At 39.0% G+C, this 18,269-nt stretch overlaps 1 protein-coding gene across 3 annotated transcripts in view; it reads left to right on the forward strand.

Annotated features, from left to right (window-relative positions):
• Positions 1–18,269, forward strand: part of ETV1 (ETS variant transcription factor 1) — a 68,136-nt gene that overhangs the window by 22,483 nt on the left and 27,384 nt on the right. For all 3 annotated transcript variants that reach the window (XM_087774047.1, XM_087774039.1, XM_087774058.1), the window contains 3 exons: positions 11,602–11,731; positions 13,318–13,506; positions 17,316–17,563. In XM_087774047.1, coding sequence (XP_087630173.1) covers positions 11,602–11,731; positions 13,318–13,506; positions 17,316–17,563 — 567 coding nt within the window. The remainder of the gene's footprint in view (positions 1–11,601; positions 11,732–13,317; positions 13,507–17,315; positions 17,564–18,269) is intronic.

The following is an 18,269-nucleotide window of genomic DNA, read 5'->3' on the forward strand; positions in this document are numbered from 1 at the left end:
CTGTATGGGTAACGTACATTCAGTTGTGAGTCTCGTATACAGTAAGAATGCTTTAAGTAGCAGCAGAAGCCTTAAATATCTGTGCTGAGAACCAGAGTGTGGTTGCAGGTGGTCAAAATGCCACCAGCTCCAGAAAGAGCACTTTGCTGAGAGTCTTTGAATATCGGGCTACTTATTTAAGTCCTGACTTTATGTTCCCAGACGTAACCACTTCTGACAATGGCTTCTTTGTTTCCCTGTTGAATCAGTGATAAAACTTGTGAGCTGAATTTTATTGTTGACTTATTTCAATGGCCCACACCTTTTCCAGTGGAGACTGCAGTTTTTGCAGTGTTTTTTGGTAGTGAACTAAAGATTTAGATTTCAGCCTTGCTTTAATTAACTATAAACTGGATCTGTTAGAGTTGCCTTGCTGGTGAGCATTTGTGAAAATTTAACATTGAAGCATGAAGGACACTTGTATTTAGAGTGGTGACAGTCTCCTTTTTCCAACGGAGTAAACAAAAATCCCATTAGCTACCCTGAGTTAGTGTATACTTGTTTTATAAATGTATACATATTTTTATTGTTAAAGGCAAAATCAAATTAAAAATCATCTTCTCAAAATGCAATTTTGTTCCTTTTAGTACCTATCGTTGTGAGTTGCTAAAATAAAAACAAATTGTAAATAATCTTCTAAATTAGTTGTTCAATTCATCCTAGAGAGAGCTCACTGTGTAGTCCATTTCATTATTTATTGGCTTCTCTTGCTTTTGCATATTCTTGAGTAGCTAACTGACAGACAGGCATGATTATCCTTAAGGATAATCTTTTATTATGATGCTCTTTTATTATGAGGATATTCCTATTTTTATAGGGAAGCAAACTGACACACTGGTTATGAATCTCTGAAGGTAGGCTCCTAAGACTGAGCTATTTCAAACTAGAAGCAGCCTTCTGAGACCAGTTGTTTAGGTTATGAACAAATGGCAGATCTAGAGATTAAATCCAGTTTATTTCACATTTTGCGCAGCTGCAAGTACAAGATCAGCAGCTTTCTCTATAGCTGGCTATTAGCTCTTTGCATGAATACATCAGAAAAGAACAACAACAAAAAATAACTAGATTGATGTAACTTGAAACTTTTCCATAAGAGGGGCAATGAGGCAGAATCAGTTCCTGTTTGTTTTCTGCTGTGAGCATGCTTTCCTAAATATCAAGTTGATGATACCTTTAAGATAATAAATACAAAAAACACAAAATGGTTTATTTTAAAGCTTACTGTGACTTCTGGCAAAAATACTTGTTATAATTTCCAAAGTTTTCTTTATAATTCTGTTTCTATAAAACCTATTAAAATCCAGACCCGAAACCCTCAAACTGCAGATTTACCTGAACTGGAAGATGTGTGTGTGTGTTTGTGTGTGTGTGAAATGCTGGGATATTATATCACTTGAATATTTTAGTAATGGAAGTTATGTAGTATTTAGCCATTACCTCTTACAATTTAAATTAAATTTTGGAAATTGCTGCAAATGGAAATCCTGTGCTCAGAAAAGCACAGAGACCGTGATTTAGTGGCCAGCTCTTCTCTTTGCATTTAACTTTATTGATAGTTCTCAGGTAGGAATAAAATTTAAGTTTTCTCCGAGGCTTAGTTTTACTTTAAGACCTTCCTCTTTAGCAGGAGTTCTAAAGGTAGATGGCCTCGCCTTGCGCCCTGCCTGGGAGCCTTTGGAGCCACGTACATTATAAGTAACTGTAGGAACAAATGCCCCTGATCTCCTCCCATGATTTTAACACCAAAAGCTAATGCAGATGAAGAGCAACCCTGTTTCTCTGTGAGGTCCTGGAGGTTGCAGATCCAGTATAAAGGGATTAAAAATTCTTTAGATTTTTTTCCCCCTACAATCATCTTATGCTATCCACGGGTTTTAGATCAATTGCTACAGAATCCAGCTGGTTTAATTTTTATTAGGTTACTGCTTCCTCCTCCAGAGAGCCCTAAGCCTTTGTTTATTTGGGGGGCAGGGGGAGAGGGAGAGCTCTTCCTCCTGCCTCACCTATTCTCATCTGACATCAAAGCAAGCCAGTTTGCTCCTCCTAGCTTAATCCTCCCTTTCTCCCTCCCACCAGTGTTCTGCAAATTTCCTTGTATTCTTCTCAGAGTTATCCAGTGTCCGTGGTATTTGTCAGCAGGTTAACTTTTGCCCTGGAGGTACTTGCTGGGAGGCAGAGCCCCCCTGGCAGCGCTTTCCCCTTGTCTGCTTGCAATTGTGAGTCTCCTATGCCTGGACAGGTAGCTGTCTGGAAGGGAAGGGGAACACTGCATGAAGGAAACATAAATCAGAATAAAGCAGTGCCAGTGACAGCATTTCTGTTACATGGCTGCTTTCAGAGGCTAAGAAACTGCGTCGGTAACTGTAGCTCCCTCTGCATGAAAATACCTTCTAGATAATTCTTAACTGGAAGCTGAAATCTTTTGGGGGTGGAGGAGAAGAGGGGTCAACTAACCAAAATCATGTCAAACCGGTCCTTTGCTTGGGGATAGAAGAGTAGAGACAGTCTTCTAATACCCTGTGGCAGTTCAGCCAGTTAGCAGCTGTCCAAATATAGTGACAATTTAGGCCAAAGGACCTATAGTGTCCTAACTGTTTATAAACACCTATAGGTGTTTACTGACAGCCTGTTGAAAAGTTTGTCTTGTAATTGCTCTGTCTTTGGGTTTAGGGAGAAGGTTAACTTTTATTGATATTTACTGAAAGCCCCACCCCCCCTTCTCTAGCCAAGTGGCTTACCCTTTTGGGTGGGCTTTTTAATTTTGGTATACTGAACGTGCTCGCAGACTTCAATTTTCAACCGGCATGGTCCTTTTAAATGAGAAGCCAAGTGGCTACAAATATCTGAAGTATCTCAGTGCTGCCTTCAGCACTTAGAGCATCACTAAGCTGCAGGTACCCTTAGTAACTCTAATGAATATTTCAGAAATCACAATGGCACAGACAAGCAAATGAGGGATATCTTGCACTAAAAATGGGCATTTATAGAATTGAACCAATTATTAAGCTGTATGGATACAACCTCTATTATTGTGCCGCCTCCTCCACCCTGGCTGGGAACCCTCCACCTCTCAGGAAGTCTGCATCCGTTGTGGCAGGGGGGTCTTGCGTTAGCTACCCAGAAACAGCTAAACTGGCAAAAATTTTTGGTGTCTTAGCACACAAGCTTTAGAAAAGCACATTTCAGTTAAAGAATGGCATTTATTTCCATTTGTGAAGAAGCATCTAGAATAATTTCTTTCTGAACAGGGGCAGGAGCGTCATTTTTAGGAGTCATATAAGCTGTGCTGTAGGGAAGTGGCATACGTCTGCATTATAATGACGACTTTGTCGGTCACTTTTCCCCATGTACAAATGCCCTTATATAAACCTGCTTTATGGATAGTGATGCAACTTTGATGTGCTGTAGGTACAGTGAACCCATCTCTGTTCTCTACTTCAACCTTTTTTTTTTGGTCTCACTTGTTATTCTCAAAGGCTTTATGTTAATGCCATATCGTAGTAAGGATAGGGAAAAATTATGGTGGATATGTAGAAGTAACATAATCTAGAGATGAACAGGTGATCCAATTAATTTAAAATTGATTTTCATCAGTACTTGGTTTTTTTGTCTTCTATTCATTAATTTGTAATGCTTTCTGCTTTAAAAAAAAAAAAAGGAAAAAACCTCTCACTCCAAATCAAGAGAAAGTTATTTTAACAAACAATCCTTGTTAATACAGATGCATAACTGCAGATTTTAAGGTCCAGAATTTCCCCATATCAGTTGTAGGAAAATGTGCTGTTATTTTCCATCTTGAAACTCTGTAGCAGTAAACAGGAATAAATTCCAGCTTTCAGTGCAGTTCATCTTCACCTGCTTGCTACTTTTTCCTAATTCAAATTCAGAATCAATATTTTTTTTTTTTCTTCTCATACCATGTCATCTGAAAACAGTCCATGTAGACTTTTAGGACAAAATCCCACAATTTTGGGCTGTCTTTTATTCTTCACCCCCCCCAATCCCTCCCCACCCCCTGAGGATTTTAAAGACTATACTATTATGTAGCACTCTTGCAATGCGGTGTTCAAGTAGACCATTAATTGACATGCACAGTATTGTATGCTTTAGGCTGGAAGAGAAAATAAGCAATTTGCTTCATTTTGCAGAGTGACTTCTAACTGTTATTAAAGTGCATTTGTAGTAGCATATTTTCCAGTGAAGGTGACAGATTACTTCAAAGCTGGTATTTTCTTTTTGTTAAACAAGGTTCTCAAATAGATCCATCTTGCCCACGTATTCTATTCTTGCCAGTTGGCTTTGAAAGCTGGTGCTTGGGCTCATCATCAGAACTAGCTTCCAAAAAATGAGGTCCCATGCTGTTTCTATCTATTGAGCTGGTAGGGGCTGGAAGGATCTGATCTGAAGCCAAGGCGAACACTGAATTGATGGAATCATATCTAAGAGGTTTGCCAAGTACTGCCCAGTCATGAAGTTCCACTTTCTGGGAAGGAGCACTGAGACGAGGGGTGGCAGAGCATTCGCCGTGATACTGTCTATCCTCAGATTTCCTTCCCTGGACTTAGAGCCAGGCCACCATGCAGGAAAGAACTAGCTTTTTGTTGAATGCGTTTTTACACCTTTACATCTTGTTCCTCTCTTCTGCATGCTGCTTCCCATTTTCTCCCCAGTTACATACATGCATTTGAAGAGGAAATTAAGATATTACACATATTTTGACCATACGTAATGTATAATTGCAGATGCATGCTTGCACATTCGGTATGCTTACTTCCATTTGACTCTGTGTGCACGCATGCAAACACCCAAACACACATGCAGACTCTGTTACAGGTGACTGGTCACCACTCAGTGGGACTAGATGGAGGCCAATTGTCCTTAGGGGCGAATTCTGCATCTTAAGCAGGTTCTAGTTCTCTAGATGCAAACATAAGATGAAGAATAATACCAAGATGATGCACTTCTTCAAACAACTACTCGACAGGATAGCTTAGATTCCCGCCACCCCCCCCCCCCCCCTTTCGTTTGTGAGATCGTGAAAGATCAGGTCTCTTGTCTATGTTCAGTTTTTATATAAACTGCCAGGATAGTCTCTGAAACCACAGTGATGATGATACACATCTGTGTGTCAGATATCCAATTTGTCACCAGCTTCTTCCAATATCTGGCAGAGAGCAGGACCTAAATGAAATCCAGTTGACTGGAGCTCAGCTAAGATCTGATAGAGGTGACTTTGATAAATCAAATGGTTGAAGAATTTGGTGGAGTCTGTGTAGGTGTAATCTGTTCAGCCACTTTTAAATCAGTCCACAGTCTTCAAGTCTTGCTCATCTTTGCACCTGTTGCAGTGGTCAGAAACTAAAGGACTTTTTCGCCATTGTCTAGGCAAGAGATTGCCTAGGGTGAAAAGAGTTGCAGATCTTGCCTCAGTCATCCGTGCTTGCAGTGACTTCTGTCTTTGGCTGTTGCAGTGGTCTGTATATGTAGGCTTTAATTCAAAATCACTGGGAACAGTTTAACTGGAAAGACTCAGTTACCAGCCCTTACTGTCTTTCCATCCTCCTACCTCTCTTCATCTGTCACCTCTCCCAAATGATGTTTTTATTTCAGTTTTTGTTAGTATGTTACGCAGTATGCCGCATTCAGCTGCAGTGGCAGTAACCTCCAGAGTATGAAGGAATGGTCAGCTGGGTCTAGTACCTGCTTCAGCTAATTCTTCCTGTTCATTCCAAAGATTACCAGTAAAATTTGTTGTCTTAATATATAGTGCAATGAAATGGAAAGAGCACTCTGCTTTGGCATCCTGTTGTCTTTAATCAGGTGCCTATTAAATGGTTGTTGAAATTCAGAATGCAGCTATCTACAAAGGTCTGTAGCGCCAGTCATAATGATCTAGAAATAAATAATCAATAAATAGCCTCCAGAATGCAGAAGGCTATTGTTCCATAAGTTAAATACACATTTTTGAAACCTCTTCAGAAAATAATGTATAAAGCCCGGCATTCCCACCTAGAAGGTCATATAGAAAGTATTTAGTTTTGTAGCTCATTGCATCAGATATGGAAATACCTATACTGAATGTATGGTTCAAATGGTAAGTAACTGTTGCAGAAATAGAGCATTTCAGGCCTCATATGAACCCACAATGTTGTGTTTGGATTTTTTTTTGTTTAAATGTCTATTGATAAGAGCACCTAGGTCATTGCTATCACCTGAGAAGTAACCAGCACTTTACCCTCCTTGATGAACTGTTCAATAAACTGTTTATTGAAAGTTGATTTTTTTTTTAATTAAAATGCCTACCTGTTGTACTTATAGCATAAATAATTTGTTTGAATCATCAGGTGAGTGCTGTTAAGTTATAGTGAGCGAGGACAATTGCAAAAACACGAATTAGGGTCCCTGTCCTTAAGTGTATTTCAGTTTGTATTTTGATAGCAGTTTAGAAATGTTATCGCCTGTTTTGTCACAGACATAATTCACATCTTTCTTCAGGCACTGTAAACAAGAGAAATGGTTTAATGGCTCCATAAAAGGCACTCTGTGCTGATAGCTGAGATTAGACCCTTTAGTAATGGATTTTTGTGTGTTGGGGGAAGGGGAGGGCTTGGCAGAGGTAAATGTACTGGAAAAGAATCTTGGAGAGACTCTGATGTATCTGAAGTGCCTGCTGCATTTCTGTGTGTATTGGGAGATAGATTTAGTGTGACAGTATTGGCTTTATCAGTACAGGGGCCTTCTCTTCATGCTTTTGAAATTTTACCAAGTACTAACTTGGGTCACCTCAAACAGTCTAGCACCTGGAGTTGTAGTGGTATTAACTTAAATATTTTTACATCTTCTGTCTCTTCGTCTTGCTGTTAAGAAAATAAAATCCCCTCTATTCAAATGTGTTCAAGAAATCTCTCTAAACTTACATTGCATATTAATAATTTTGCCTCAATTGGTCATAAAAATGAGTTCATACATTTACTAAATCGGGTTTAGAGGGTGATTTGATAGCATAAATGTGAAAAGCAGTTCAGAAACGTGGCAGAAATGTTTAGGGCATGATTTACTGTGACTTCCCAGTTACTTCCTTTTCTCTGCAGGTACACAAAGTCCTCAAACTTAATACACGTAAATGTAGTATTACTTAGGAGACATTGGAGTTCACTAGCACAAGCAACATTGCTGCTGTCAGTTGATTTTATACCATATAGTAAATGCTCTTGCCCTACAAGTGTTGATAAGAAGACATCTTTGTCTCTTTGGTCAGTGGAGTCAATATTGCCTGCCGTTAGCCAACATCATTGAATTACCAGTAATATTTCAAGCCTTTTAAAAATATGTTTAAATCAATTCTTCTTCTTCAAAAAAAATCTGATTTTATTTTGTGTTCTAGGCAGGAATGTGAAGTTTGAAAATTATAAAATAACTTCTTGCTCAAAGGAGAAATGACTTGCAATTTCACGTAAAACATTCCTCATTTTTTCTTTAACTTGAATAATCATCTCTTGAATTAAAAATATTTTAAACCACTGCTTTTATATTTGATGCGGTGCATTTCTGCGGCTTTCTCAAAAGAAGTGATTGTTCTATCTGTACAGAGGTAGTACATTTACTGTTTCTCAGGCTAGAAAGTATACAAACCAGTCTCCTCTAAGACAAACCAATTCTTCCTTTAATTTCAGCGTTCTTAATAAAATTGTTCTTCATTTGGGTCTTACACTAGGTGTTATTATGAACAAAATGTTTGGGGATTAGGCTGTTGACAGATAGCAAAGGAGAACAGCACTTCCAAATGAGGGGCAGCGGGTTTCACCGTGTGTTTTTTTGCATGTTTTGTGCGAGTTTTCTTCATGGTGAAATTATTATTATTGTTTTGTATAAAATCTAGGTCTGTACAACAGCACATTATGTATAACATGCAAGCCTTCTTACTCTGCAGATGTAGATAGATATATTTATGCCCAGAGAATATGCATACAGTAATGTATTATACCTTAATCGATTTGCTATGGATGGTAGCAGTCCTTCTGCTTGCCTTATATCTGCACGTTGGCTTCAGAGGAGCTCCAGACAGGGTCTGTGGATTGAGTCTGTTCTGATACCGATAAGCCTGACTTTCGCTGGTAGTTGAGATGAGGTGTTGAAGCCATGCATCTAAATACACGTTGTAAGATTGTTTGCCTTTCAAGTTTGGAGGTAGTTACCTGTAAGTAAGCACTCGGGATGAAATCTTGGCCCTTGGTCACTTCTTAATAAGATCATTATTAAGGCAGAGTGCCCATTACTTTAATAGGGTTGAGACTTTGTTCTGGGGTTAAGTAAAATGAATTTGCCACCAGGAAGAAAGAAGTGGTGAGGAGCTGGTTGTTTGAAATGTCATTTTGTTAATTTGGATGTGTTGGTAGCTTGGTATGCTGCACTAAAATTAGATTGTATAAATAAGCAACCTTGCTTTCCTCAAAAGAAAACGGATTGAAAACATAATATGAAATCCAGCTTAGCAAAATGGTGTATGTTTAAAATCTGTTTTAATACGTGCACTATAAAATGAGTGTCACACTAAAATGAAGAGTGACGGGTGGAGGGTTTCAGTGATGATATGAGAACTGTTTTGAATGTTTGAAATTTTACTGTTGGAATAAGTCTGTCATCTTCAGCCACACATAAGATGTGGTTTGAAAGGTCAAGTAGCCTTCAAGAAAGACACCCCCCCCCCCAAATGCAGTAAGTATTATTCTCAGGCTATCTTTTTTCCTTTCTGCCTCTAAAAGTGTATGCTTAAGGAGTTACAGATAAAGCTTAGCATGGTGACTGTGTCAGGGGACTGCCTGAGGAAGGCTTTAAATTTTACAGCTACATTATCTTTCTGGCCGTAGTTAAGATAAAGATCTAATATAAAATCACTTTGGACTGTAATGCTTTCCCTAAATGAAATGAAGGCGTTAACCTACTTGATTTGATACACTTTACCCTAGCTTATAAAGCTGGGAGGAAGGTGAGGTAAACTTTAATTAAAACTACAGCACACATGCCTTCTAGCATTGTGCCCTGTACCTAGGACTGTACAGTAAGCAAAATAAAATGTACCTCGCAGCCGAGGCAGCAGGCTGGAGCCGTGTTCAGTGAAAGTAATTTAATTAGTGTTGATCATGACTCCAGATGATGGTGATTTGATAAGGAATAATTTAGTACTTAACAGCCTTTTACATGCACCAACTCCATGTGGGAAGGTAAAGCAAATTGCACAAAATGAATGTGCTGCTTTCACTTGTGCCTGTGCCAGTGAGCTGGAAAACTGCCTGTTAGCAGACGTTCAGGCTCTCAGCGCTGTGATGAAATACCCAGCCAGTTCTCCACGCAGGGCTGTGGTGTGGGAGTCTCTGTACTCCCGTTATTTAAAAATAAATAAGGGAAGTAATTTTTCATAACAGATTAGCTCCAAGGAAGTAGCAAAGTTAAAATAAAAAAAAATAAATTAAAAAATAGAGCAGCATGTGGTCTTTATGCAAATATGTGATACTGGCTTTAAAAAAGTCTTGTTGCAGTTGTGTTTGAATTCTCTGATTCAAGTCAAAGAGATTGCCTACCTTTGTGTCAGAGCAACCATCCTGGATTTGTGGGGCCCATCATATGCATTAAATGTGTGGCGTGCATTATCTGACCAAGACATACAAGGAGAATCAGCAGTAAAAGTGCACTAGCTAAAACCTGAAAAAAACTACTGGATGCCAGCCTGCTTTGCGATTATGGTGGAAAGCTGACTAGGCTGCATTTGGTGTATTATTAAATTTGAGAATCCTTATTCAAGAAGTCTGTATGGTCTTTTATTTTAGTGCAAGTTCAGACAGTTTTATTCAGAAAGAGTTCTTTACTTGTTGTGACTTTCACCACTTTTCATCTCTGGTCCTTAAGTTACTGTGCTGTGTGTATGTATTTGTGTACCTGTTTTACTGTCTGCTTTTCCTTTGTAATCTTTCCAGGTAATTGACTATTATCCACCAAATATAATAACTTGGTAGCAGTTTTAGAAATTCTTGTGAGTTTTGTGAAAATATGTGGTAAAATAACATAGTGCTATCTTGCAGATTTCTCAGCTGAAAGGCAATAGTAGAAGTTGTCATGTAGTAGGGTACGAGAGGACGTTTGTGAAAGAGCCTCTAAATGTTGTCCAACTGTGGGGAAAACCCATGGTGAGAATCTGGAATCCAGATCTTACAGATACTTATAAATCAGTTTATTGGTTCTGATGCTCACTTCTTAGACAGCATTTCATTAACATCCTCCTCCCCACTGAAAACATGCGTGTGTATGCAGGTGCATTAGTATCAGAAAATATATAGTGTGTAACAAATTGTCTTTCCTAAGTTCAGGTACAAGGGAAGGGGCAAGATGCTACTTGTTGGTATATAATTATGGCCTGATTTTACACTGAGGTTCTCTAACAGGGACTGCTGCACGTATGTGGATTTCCACGGCAGTGCGAGTGTCTGTGTCAGGCTGGAGCGTGATGTTCAAACTATGGTGTTTTGGTGACAACATCAAAAATCGGTGATAAAATTGATCTCCAAACTCTAGGCTTCTCAGAGTTTGAAAATGTATTTACAACCTCATTTTATTTAAAACTTGAAGGGTGTGTTTTCAAGCTGTTAAATACCTGTCTTTTAGTCCTTTGTCGTCCTAGCCACTTACTTGAGATTTGTCTATGTCAGGTGAACTTTGAATTTTCTTCTGCTTTATTTTTTGTTAAGGTTAGATAGGAAATAAGGAAAGTTGACTGGCTTGAACTAGTATGCTGGTTAACCTTGTCTTTTCCTTTGGCCTTTTTCTTAATCCAGACCAACTTGTGCTTCTAATTAATGCCGCCTTTCTGTCACACTCCCTCTGTTCTTTTTACCTTTTAAAAAAGTAGGATTTTTTTTCTCCATTTGTGTCTGTATCGCATTTACTATTGACTTTGGTGAGGCCAGGATTTTATCCTGTATATTTTTGAGAAAAATTACTGAAGCCATTTCTTGTGTATTTTTTTCTGATGTTACTTACAACTAAAGGTGCATGTAATCATCCAGTTTCATAAGTTTCACTGCAAGTTTTCATGCATTCTGTGGGACAAAAATTACTGATCATATACTTGAGGCTGATATATAGGAAATTCATTTTGGAGTCATTTGTGTGGCACTCTTTGAAGTGAACCACTATTGCATTTATAGCTAAAAGCTACCTCACTAGTATTACTTAGAAACATTTGGTGCCTGGGAAGTATTTTGCCTCTGACAACATTTACAGTAGTTAAGCCAAATATAAGTGGGCTGTTATTTTCCTGCTAATGAGATGGGATCCTGGCCATCATTCTATTAAACAATAAAAGTGCTAATAGCCAATGTGAAGGATCTCTGGTGTCTATTTTTCAGTTGACACCCAAAGAAATATTTGAAATGTTTATTTCCTATATTGTTTTTAGTATTACAATGGTTTAATTAATCATGTGTTTAATTAGCAGTATCTAGCTTACTTGAGAAGGCTCATTGTTAATATTGTACTTGGGTTTTAATTACATTTTCTTTCTCTTTCCAGTGGCTTTTCATGGTCTCCCTGTGAAAATCAAGAAGGAACCCCATAGCCCATGTTCAGAACTTGGCTCTGCTTGCAGCCAAGAGCAACCATTCAAGTTCAGTTATGGGGAAAAGTGCCTGTACAATGTCAGGTAAAGCAATCAGGAGCATGTTTGCAGTGAGAACCGCTGATTTAAATGAGGACTGACTAAAGAGTAATAAAACCATAATAGAGATCTTATAAAAGTTACCTCTTCAGCAGATAACAGACTGATGAGATAATGCATTTAACTGATGAACACTGATGGAGTTGTTTACAGTTGTATCAAACACTTACATAACCATTTTAAAGCAGTGTTTTTCATCAAAATGCATATTCCCCATTCCTTCTCCATGGGAGACAGCCAGACTTTAAAAACCCAGGGTGCAAGTGTGAAATAGAAGGAAGGAGTGTCTTGTTTTCTGTGAGTTGTGTTGAAAGTACTTTCAAAATGCATTACACACATCAGGAAAGAGAGAGAAATCTGTGTAACAGGCAAGAGATTGGCAGGTCTAAGCAACACATTAGGTATCTGACAAGTTTTGCAGATGTTATATGTGTGTATTCGTGGGTGATTACAATTTAAAGTAGTATTTCATTAGGCTCTGTGTCTTTGTTACCCATTCAAAAGCAAGTTGTCTTCTTTTATAGGGATAGATAATAAAAGCTTTATTTATTTGTGGGTGATGGAGGGGCTTGATACCACTGCATTCTTTATTGACTCTCTTTTGGTTTGCACTTACGTGTCACTCCTTTCTTTAGTGTCAACAGTGAAGGGTTTCTTATTGACATTTCAGTCTATTTTAGAATCTTTCATCTAGCTTGTGAGTTTTTATTCTCAATAATGTACTGCCAAAACTGTTAGCACTTAAAGCATTTACATTTAACTTTTTGGATATGAAAGGGGGGAAAAAAAAAAAAGACTGGCACCTTTGCCAGTCATAGAGGAGTGATTTTGATTTAAAAAATCAAATGCATACATTGATGGATTTGATGGATGCTAGGGGACCTGACAGGAAAGTATTCAAGTTCGTCCTTACTATCCGCCTAATGTCTGTATTTTTCCTGTTTAGAAAGAGGGATGATCAAAGCGTGCTCAAGTCCTTTCCTGATTTGGGACACCTTTGAAAATAGCATCTATGTATTTGCAGCACCAGCACTTTAGTTTTGAGAGAGAAAGGAAAAAAAAAAACCTGTTGGGAGAGGCTGCTGACATCCCAGTGTGGGTAGCTAAGTCAACATACCATTGTTTTTCTGGGTCAGATCCCTTCCCTCTAGCTGTATTGTTTTACTGTCTCACTTTGTGGTTTGTGCAAGCTCTAAAAAAGAGTCTTGACAGGCACTGCTGGCTCTTTGTGCTCTAGTCCAGGTGCTTCTACTTTTATGTATTTTGTATAACTCCTGTTAGAATGTCACTGTAAGACTGCATCCTTTAAAAATACTTTCCTGTGCCCCAGAGAAGAAAATGCTGTGTTGAACTACTTGCCTCTAACATGATTTTTTCTGTGCTCTTCACATTATAAAGTAGACAATTCCTCTCCCCCAAAGTGGTTAATAAGGTAACTATAATAAAAAGCTTATAAATGTGACACTTGTTTTTTGGTTTTTTTTTTTTTTTCTGGATGTAGATGCTACTTTTTTTTTTTTTTTTCTTCAGAGAAAATAACCTGACCTTCTTTCCCCTTGTCTTACTGACAGTGCCTATGACCAGAAGCCACAAGTGGGAATGAGGCCCTCCAACCCACCAACGCCATCCAGCACTCCTGTGTCACCGCTGCACCATGCCTCCCCAAACTCAGCTCAGACTCCTAAACCTGACCGGGTTTTCCCTACCCATCTCCCTCCATCCCAGTCCATTCAAGACAACAGCTTCCCTATGGACCACAGGTAAAACACAAAACATGTGAGGGACCCATGCAGAAGGCATTTCAGTTGTGGTTGCAAGTCTCTTAATAGGGTAGCACTGGCTTCGTGCCCACAACTATTCCCTTTCAGGTTGGGGGACCAAGGTGAAAGCCAGCAAGGCTGGTAAGAGTGTCAGAAATACGTGCAGTTTATGAAAGGCTGGCACCCGACTTGATGGACTTCAGTATGAGTTCATATTGGCAGCAACAGAGTTTTAATGACCTGCTTCTGTCTTGTGAGGGTGATTACAAGCTGCTAGATAATCTCATCTAGGCTTCCTTTCCCACGAAAGGTTGGACCAGATGGTCTTTCAAGGTCCCTTCCAACCTGGGCTATTCTGTGATTCTGTGATTCACTTGAGGCTAGTAAGCCCTGCGAGGTAATGAAGTCACTAGCAGGCGTGATCCAGGCTATAAATAACTGGCCTCTTGCTAAGCAATTCACCTATCTAAGAGATAAGTGGCCATGTTATGGTGTTACTGCTTCAGAATATTCTTTGGAAGGGTGGATCATTTTTCCAACCCCTTTTCAAATATAACATTTCAAACAAACTAAGATGCCAACATAAACTGTGCTTAAATAACATTAGTCTGAGTAAAAGCCACAAGAGCTAGAGACTAGAATTAAAGCTTAAACTGTCCTTAAGTCACCCTCTTTTGTTTTGATATGTTAGAAATCCCCAGCCAACTATCTTTCTTAGCTCCGTTTTGCAACAGATATGCTCAGTGGATTTCCTTGATTTTTGAGACCAAACACTTGTTTGTGGAATTCTATGTATTCTAACCTTTATTGCATGAACCTTTTTTTTGTCTGCTGTGTTGTGTGATTGTGGGCATTTAAAGTTTCAGCTGTATGTAAAGAGATATATATGTTCGGAAACTCGACTTAGTGCTTAAACGTTAGCAAATTCAGAAGCACCTGAAAAGAAAATCACAGTTGTTGGGAGTGCAATTTGCATGCTTCTGCTCTAATAAAGGCTATTATCTCCAGGGATTTGTGCAGATCACTTCTGAAGGGGGTTGCTAAGGTTTATATTGCTGTTTTGTGCTCTGCTAAGATAGTTTTAAATATCACCCAAGGTTCTCTACAAGCCCTCCTGGTGGTGAAGAAACACTGAATTGGTCCCTTCAGCTGCCATAGTCACCGTCTTTTCTCCCTCCGTGGACTGTGGTCTAACCACGCAGGCCCCCAGTGAAGCCAAGCAGTGGTTTTGATTACAGGATGGTGGATAAATGGGTTTCTGTATATACACCAAAGTCAAGTTGTCAGGAGACTGAAATCTCCAGAAGCTAAATGGCTTCTGTGCAGAGAGCAGTAATAAGATTTTTCAGATGAAAAAAATCTTTTGTTTTAGATCAACTTGTAAAGAAGGTACTGAAGCTGTATGTCAGGCCTAATTTCAGTAATTTCAGACTTGCATACACCTTAGTATATTTTTCTATACCCTTAACATTTGCTCTGCACAAGCTTTGTAGGCTCTTTGCATGATTCCCACCCCCTGCCCTGTCTTTGATGTTCATGTTCTTTAGGGCATTTTGCACTAATGCTTCCCTTCCATGACAGAACATAATGTGTTCTAGTGAAGTCCAAAATAGCTGACTCAGGCCAAAAAAATCTAATTTTTCTCTTTTTTTTAAAGAAAGGTACCTTGTAGTAGAAGATATTTTTCCTCATTTTCTTATTTATTTTAAATCTTCTCACTTCCAGTTGTTTGAAGCAAACGTGTGCTTCATATTTTTGTGAAATTCAAATCTTCCTGATTTACAAGGTAATATGCTACTACAATGAGTGTGTTCAGAAAATGTCATTTAAACAAATGACCTACCTATGTGAGTTCATGTATAAATCTGTACCTCACGGTGGATTTGGAACCTGCATTGGTGGCATAAGATAGCGTTAGTATCTAGAACATACAGCCCATACATCTTCATACAGGGCATGAATATATGAACGATAAGTGGTCCTAACAAGTACCAACAGGAATCAAATCCACTTGTGTAAACAAATGGCTTGATTCCATACAAAGCTTCCAGTACAACAAGTATTATTAACTTCCTCTGAGGCTTTGTGAGTGAGCCTGTTTCTTATTTTAACTTCAAGTTGCAATTTTCTGATTCACTCCTTGACAGTTCTTAATGATAATTTCTGCTTCTTTTTTTGGCTAATGAAAAAAGGAAAAGAGGGAAATGAATGCAGTGCCAGTCAGCCTAACTGTTTCATAATACATTTGAGTTTCTAAGTTTATTTTCTGCAGGTGTAGGTGGAATTGCAAAACCCAGTGTTACAGTGCAGTACTTTCTACGACAAAATATAATATTTACAGCATCATGAAAAAAATTAATTTTGTCTCCACTACTACATTGTAATAGTTTCTATCTCTGTAGCTCCTGCAGTATTTGTAATTAAATGATGACAGTAAATATTTGTCAGACCAAGTTCACAGCAGTATTATGACAGATGTTAGTAGAGTTTAAATTATTTCAGGAACATGTACTACATATGAGTTGATAGTCAAGGATTGTATTGCCTGTGGAATCAAACTCCTGCGTTCTTCTTCACTCACCCAGTTTTCTCCAAGAGAATGGCTGCTTTTTCTTGTGTGAACCAAAGTCAGTTCAGATCCAAAGTACAGGAAGCTGAAGAATGATTAGTTCTTGATTTTTTTAGTGTGACAGTGAGAAACTTGCAGAGAAAGGCACAGGTTTTTTTCTTGTTTGTTTTTTTTTTCTGTTTTCCTCTGCATCTGCTGTGGATTAGTGCAGACACAATATTACTACAGTGGTGGTTACCGCTACTGTGGTAATCTGAAGGAGGCGACAGGAAGACTTTGTGCAGCTCATCAGGGCGCGGTGGGAAAATAGCATCTTTGTATTCTTCTCTATGCTTCTGAACCTGCAGATGTCCAAGTAATTACATTCACGCCTTTTAGTGCAAGTAGATACGTGTTATGGAAGAAACAACAAGCATAGGTTCTCGAGTAGTGTTGCATGTAAATGAAGTTAATTTAAAACTGAATTCTCAGATTTTATGGCTACCAAAGAGCATTTGGGAGTAGTGAATGGCAGCATGGCTTGTATGGATGACTTCTTTTATGTAGAAATGACCAGGGGAACAAGTTAAGGCAGGAGGGGAATTCTTAGGCATTGTTACTCTTAGCAAAAATTTGCACCCTCTCCTTTTTCTGTTGTGCTTACATTCCCTTCCCATTAGAGCTGGAATGCAGTGCCAGCATTGTAGGTAGATCTCCCACAGCACTATCCCCAAGAGGACAGAACTGGACTTTTACCATGGAATGATTCCAGATATTATGGCAGACAATCCTCTTTATCCAAAGTGTTTGTGTTTGTTGTGGTCAGAATGGTTTCTGTGTTATAGTAAGAATCGTAAGTGTAAATTACAGTACAAGCAATATGTTGCTAATACTTGTGAAAAAACAGAGAACTCTCCATAAGCCTCCTTCATGTTGCTGTGGTAGGATGTCAGTCTTTCTGCTGGTTTGAAGCTGGTGTGTTTCCTGTTTGCCTTTTCTGTTAAGAGAAAATATTGAAAGCAAGGAGGATGGTGGTGGGGACAGGTCTTAGAGCTGATACTACTAGGTGGGGTTTTTTTTGTTTCTTTGCTTGTTACTGTTCTCCAACGCAAGGGATCCTGATGGGAGCACTTGGCATTATCATAAACAAAATGTTTGCTACTCAGAAAGTGATACAGCCACTAATCATGACCTGTGAAGGTCTTTGGGAAATGGAATGTAGCTCAAGTCCTTTACGTGACCTCTCTAACTTGTGTCCTAGATTTCGCCGCCAGCTCTCTGAACCTTGCAATTCCTTCCCACCTTTGCCTGCAATGCCAAGGGAAGGACGTCCAATGTATCAGCGCCAGATGTCTGAGCCAAACATCCCTTTCCCGCCTCAAGGTTTTAAGCAGGAGTACCACGATCCAGTTTATGAACACAATGCTATGGTTGGCAGTGCAGCCAGTCAAAATTTCCCCCCTCCTCTGATGATTAAGCAGGAACCTAGAGATTTTGCGTATGATTCAGGTAGGTGAGACTCTACTTCTGCATAGTAAATAAATGAGTCCAAGCTAGTGCTATTGATGTTGTGATCGTATGAATTGAAACTTACTCTTTCGGCTTCTAAGTGTCCTGAAGTAATTTATGTCTGATACAGCTTATGAAATAGCAAGATTGCTACATAGTACAGTGTATCTCATGCCACCGTTGCTGTTGCTTGCTCTGCAAAGGATTTCATTTTCCAGACTCTCTGTCCAGACAGTGCACAGGTTAGAGAAGCTGGGGAAGAAAAAAATCATGGGTGCACAACTGAGCTTTGCTTAAGATGGGGCTTGTTCTGTACTATCTCATCTCTGACCTCTGAATTTGTGTGCTCCATTTTACGAGCTCTTTCATTTATCTGCCAGAAATAGAGGACTCTTTCTCCTTCTGCTTGCACTACTTTAAATCAGGAGTAACTCTACTGAAGTGGGGTTTATACAGCTATAAAACCAATGAGGGAGAAGAATCAGCCAAATTGGTGTCAGCTTCTCAGTTTGTGCATACTGCTGTGTTTTGTGGAAGTACATAATCTGTAATGCCAGGTTGCTGATGTAGAGAATACGCTGTTGCTATTAATAATGTTTACTATGATTGTGCTTATAGGACAACTGGAATGGAGCCTTATTGCTCTACAGACAGTACAAAACAGAGGAGGTGGTGGCAGAGCCTGCTCTCAATAGCTTCTCTTCAA

Source organism: Nipponia nippon, unplaced genomic scaffold, assembly GCF_047370975.1.
Source record: "Nipponia nippon isolate SJK-2023a ecotype South Korea unplaced genomic scaffold, ASM4737097v1 scaffold_1, whole genome shotgun sequence".
NCBI lineage: Eukaryota > Metazoa > Chordata > Aves > Pelecaniformes > Threskiornithidae > Nipponia > Nipponia nippon.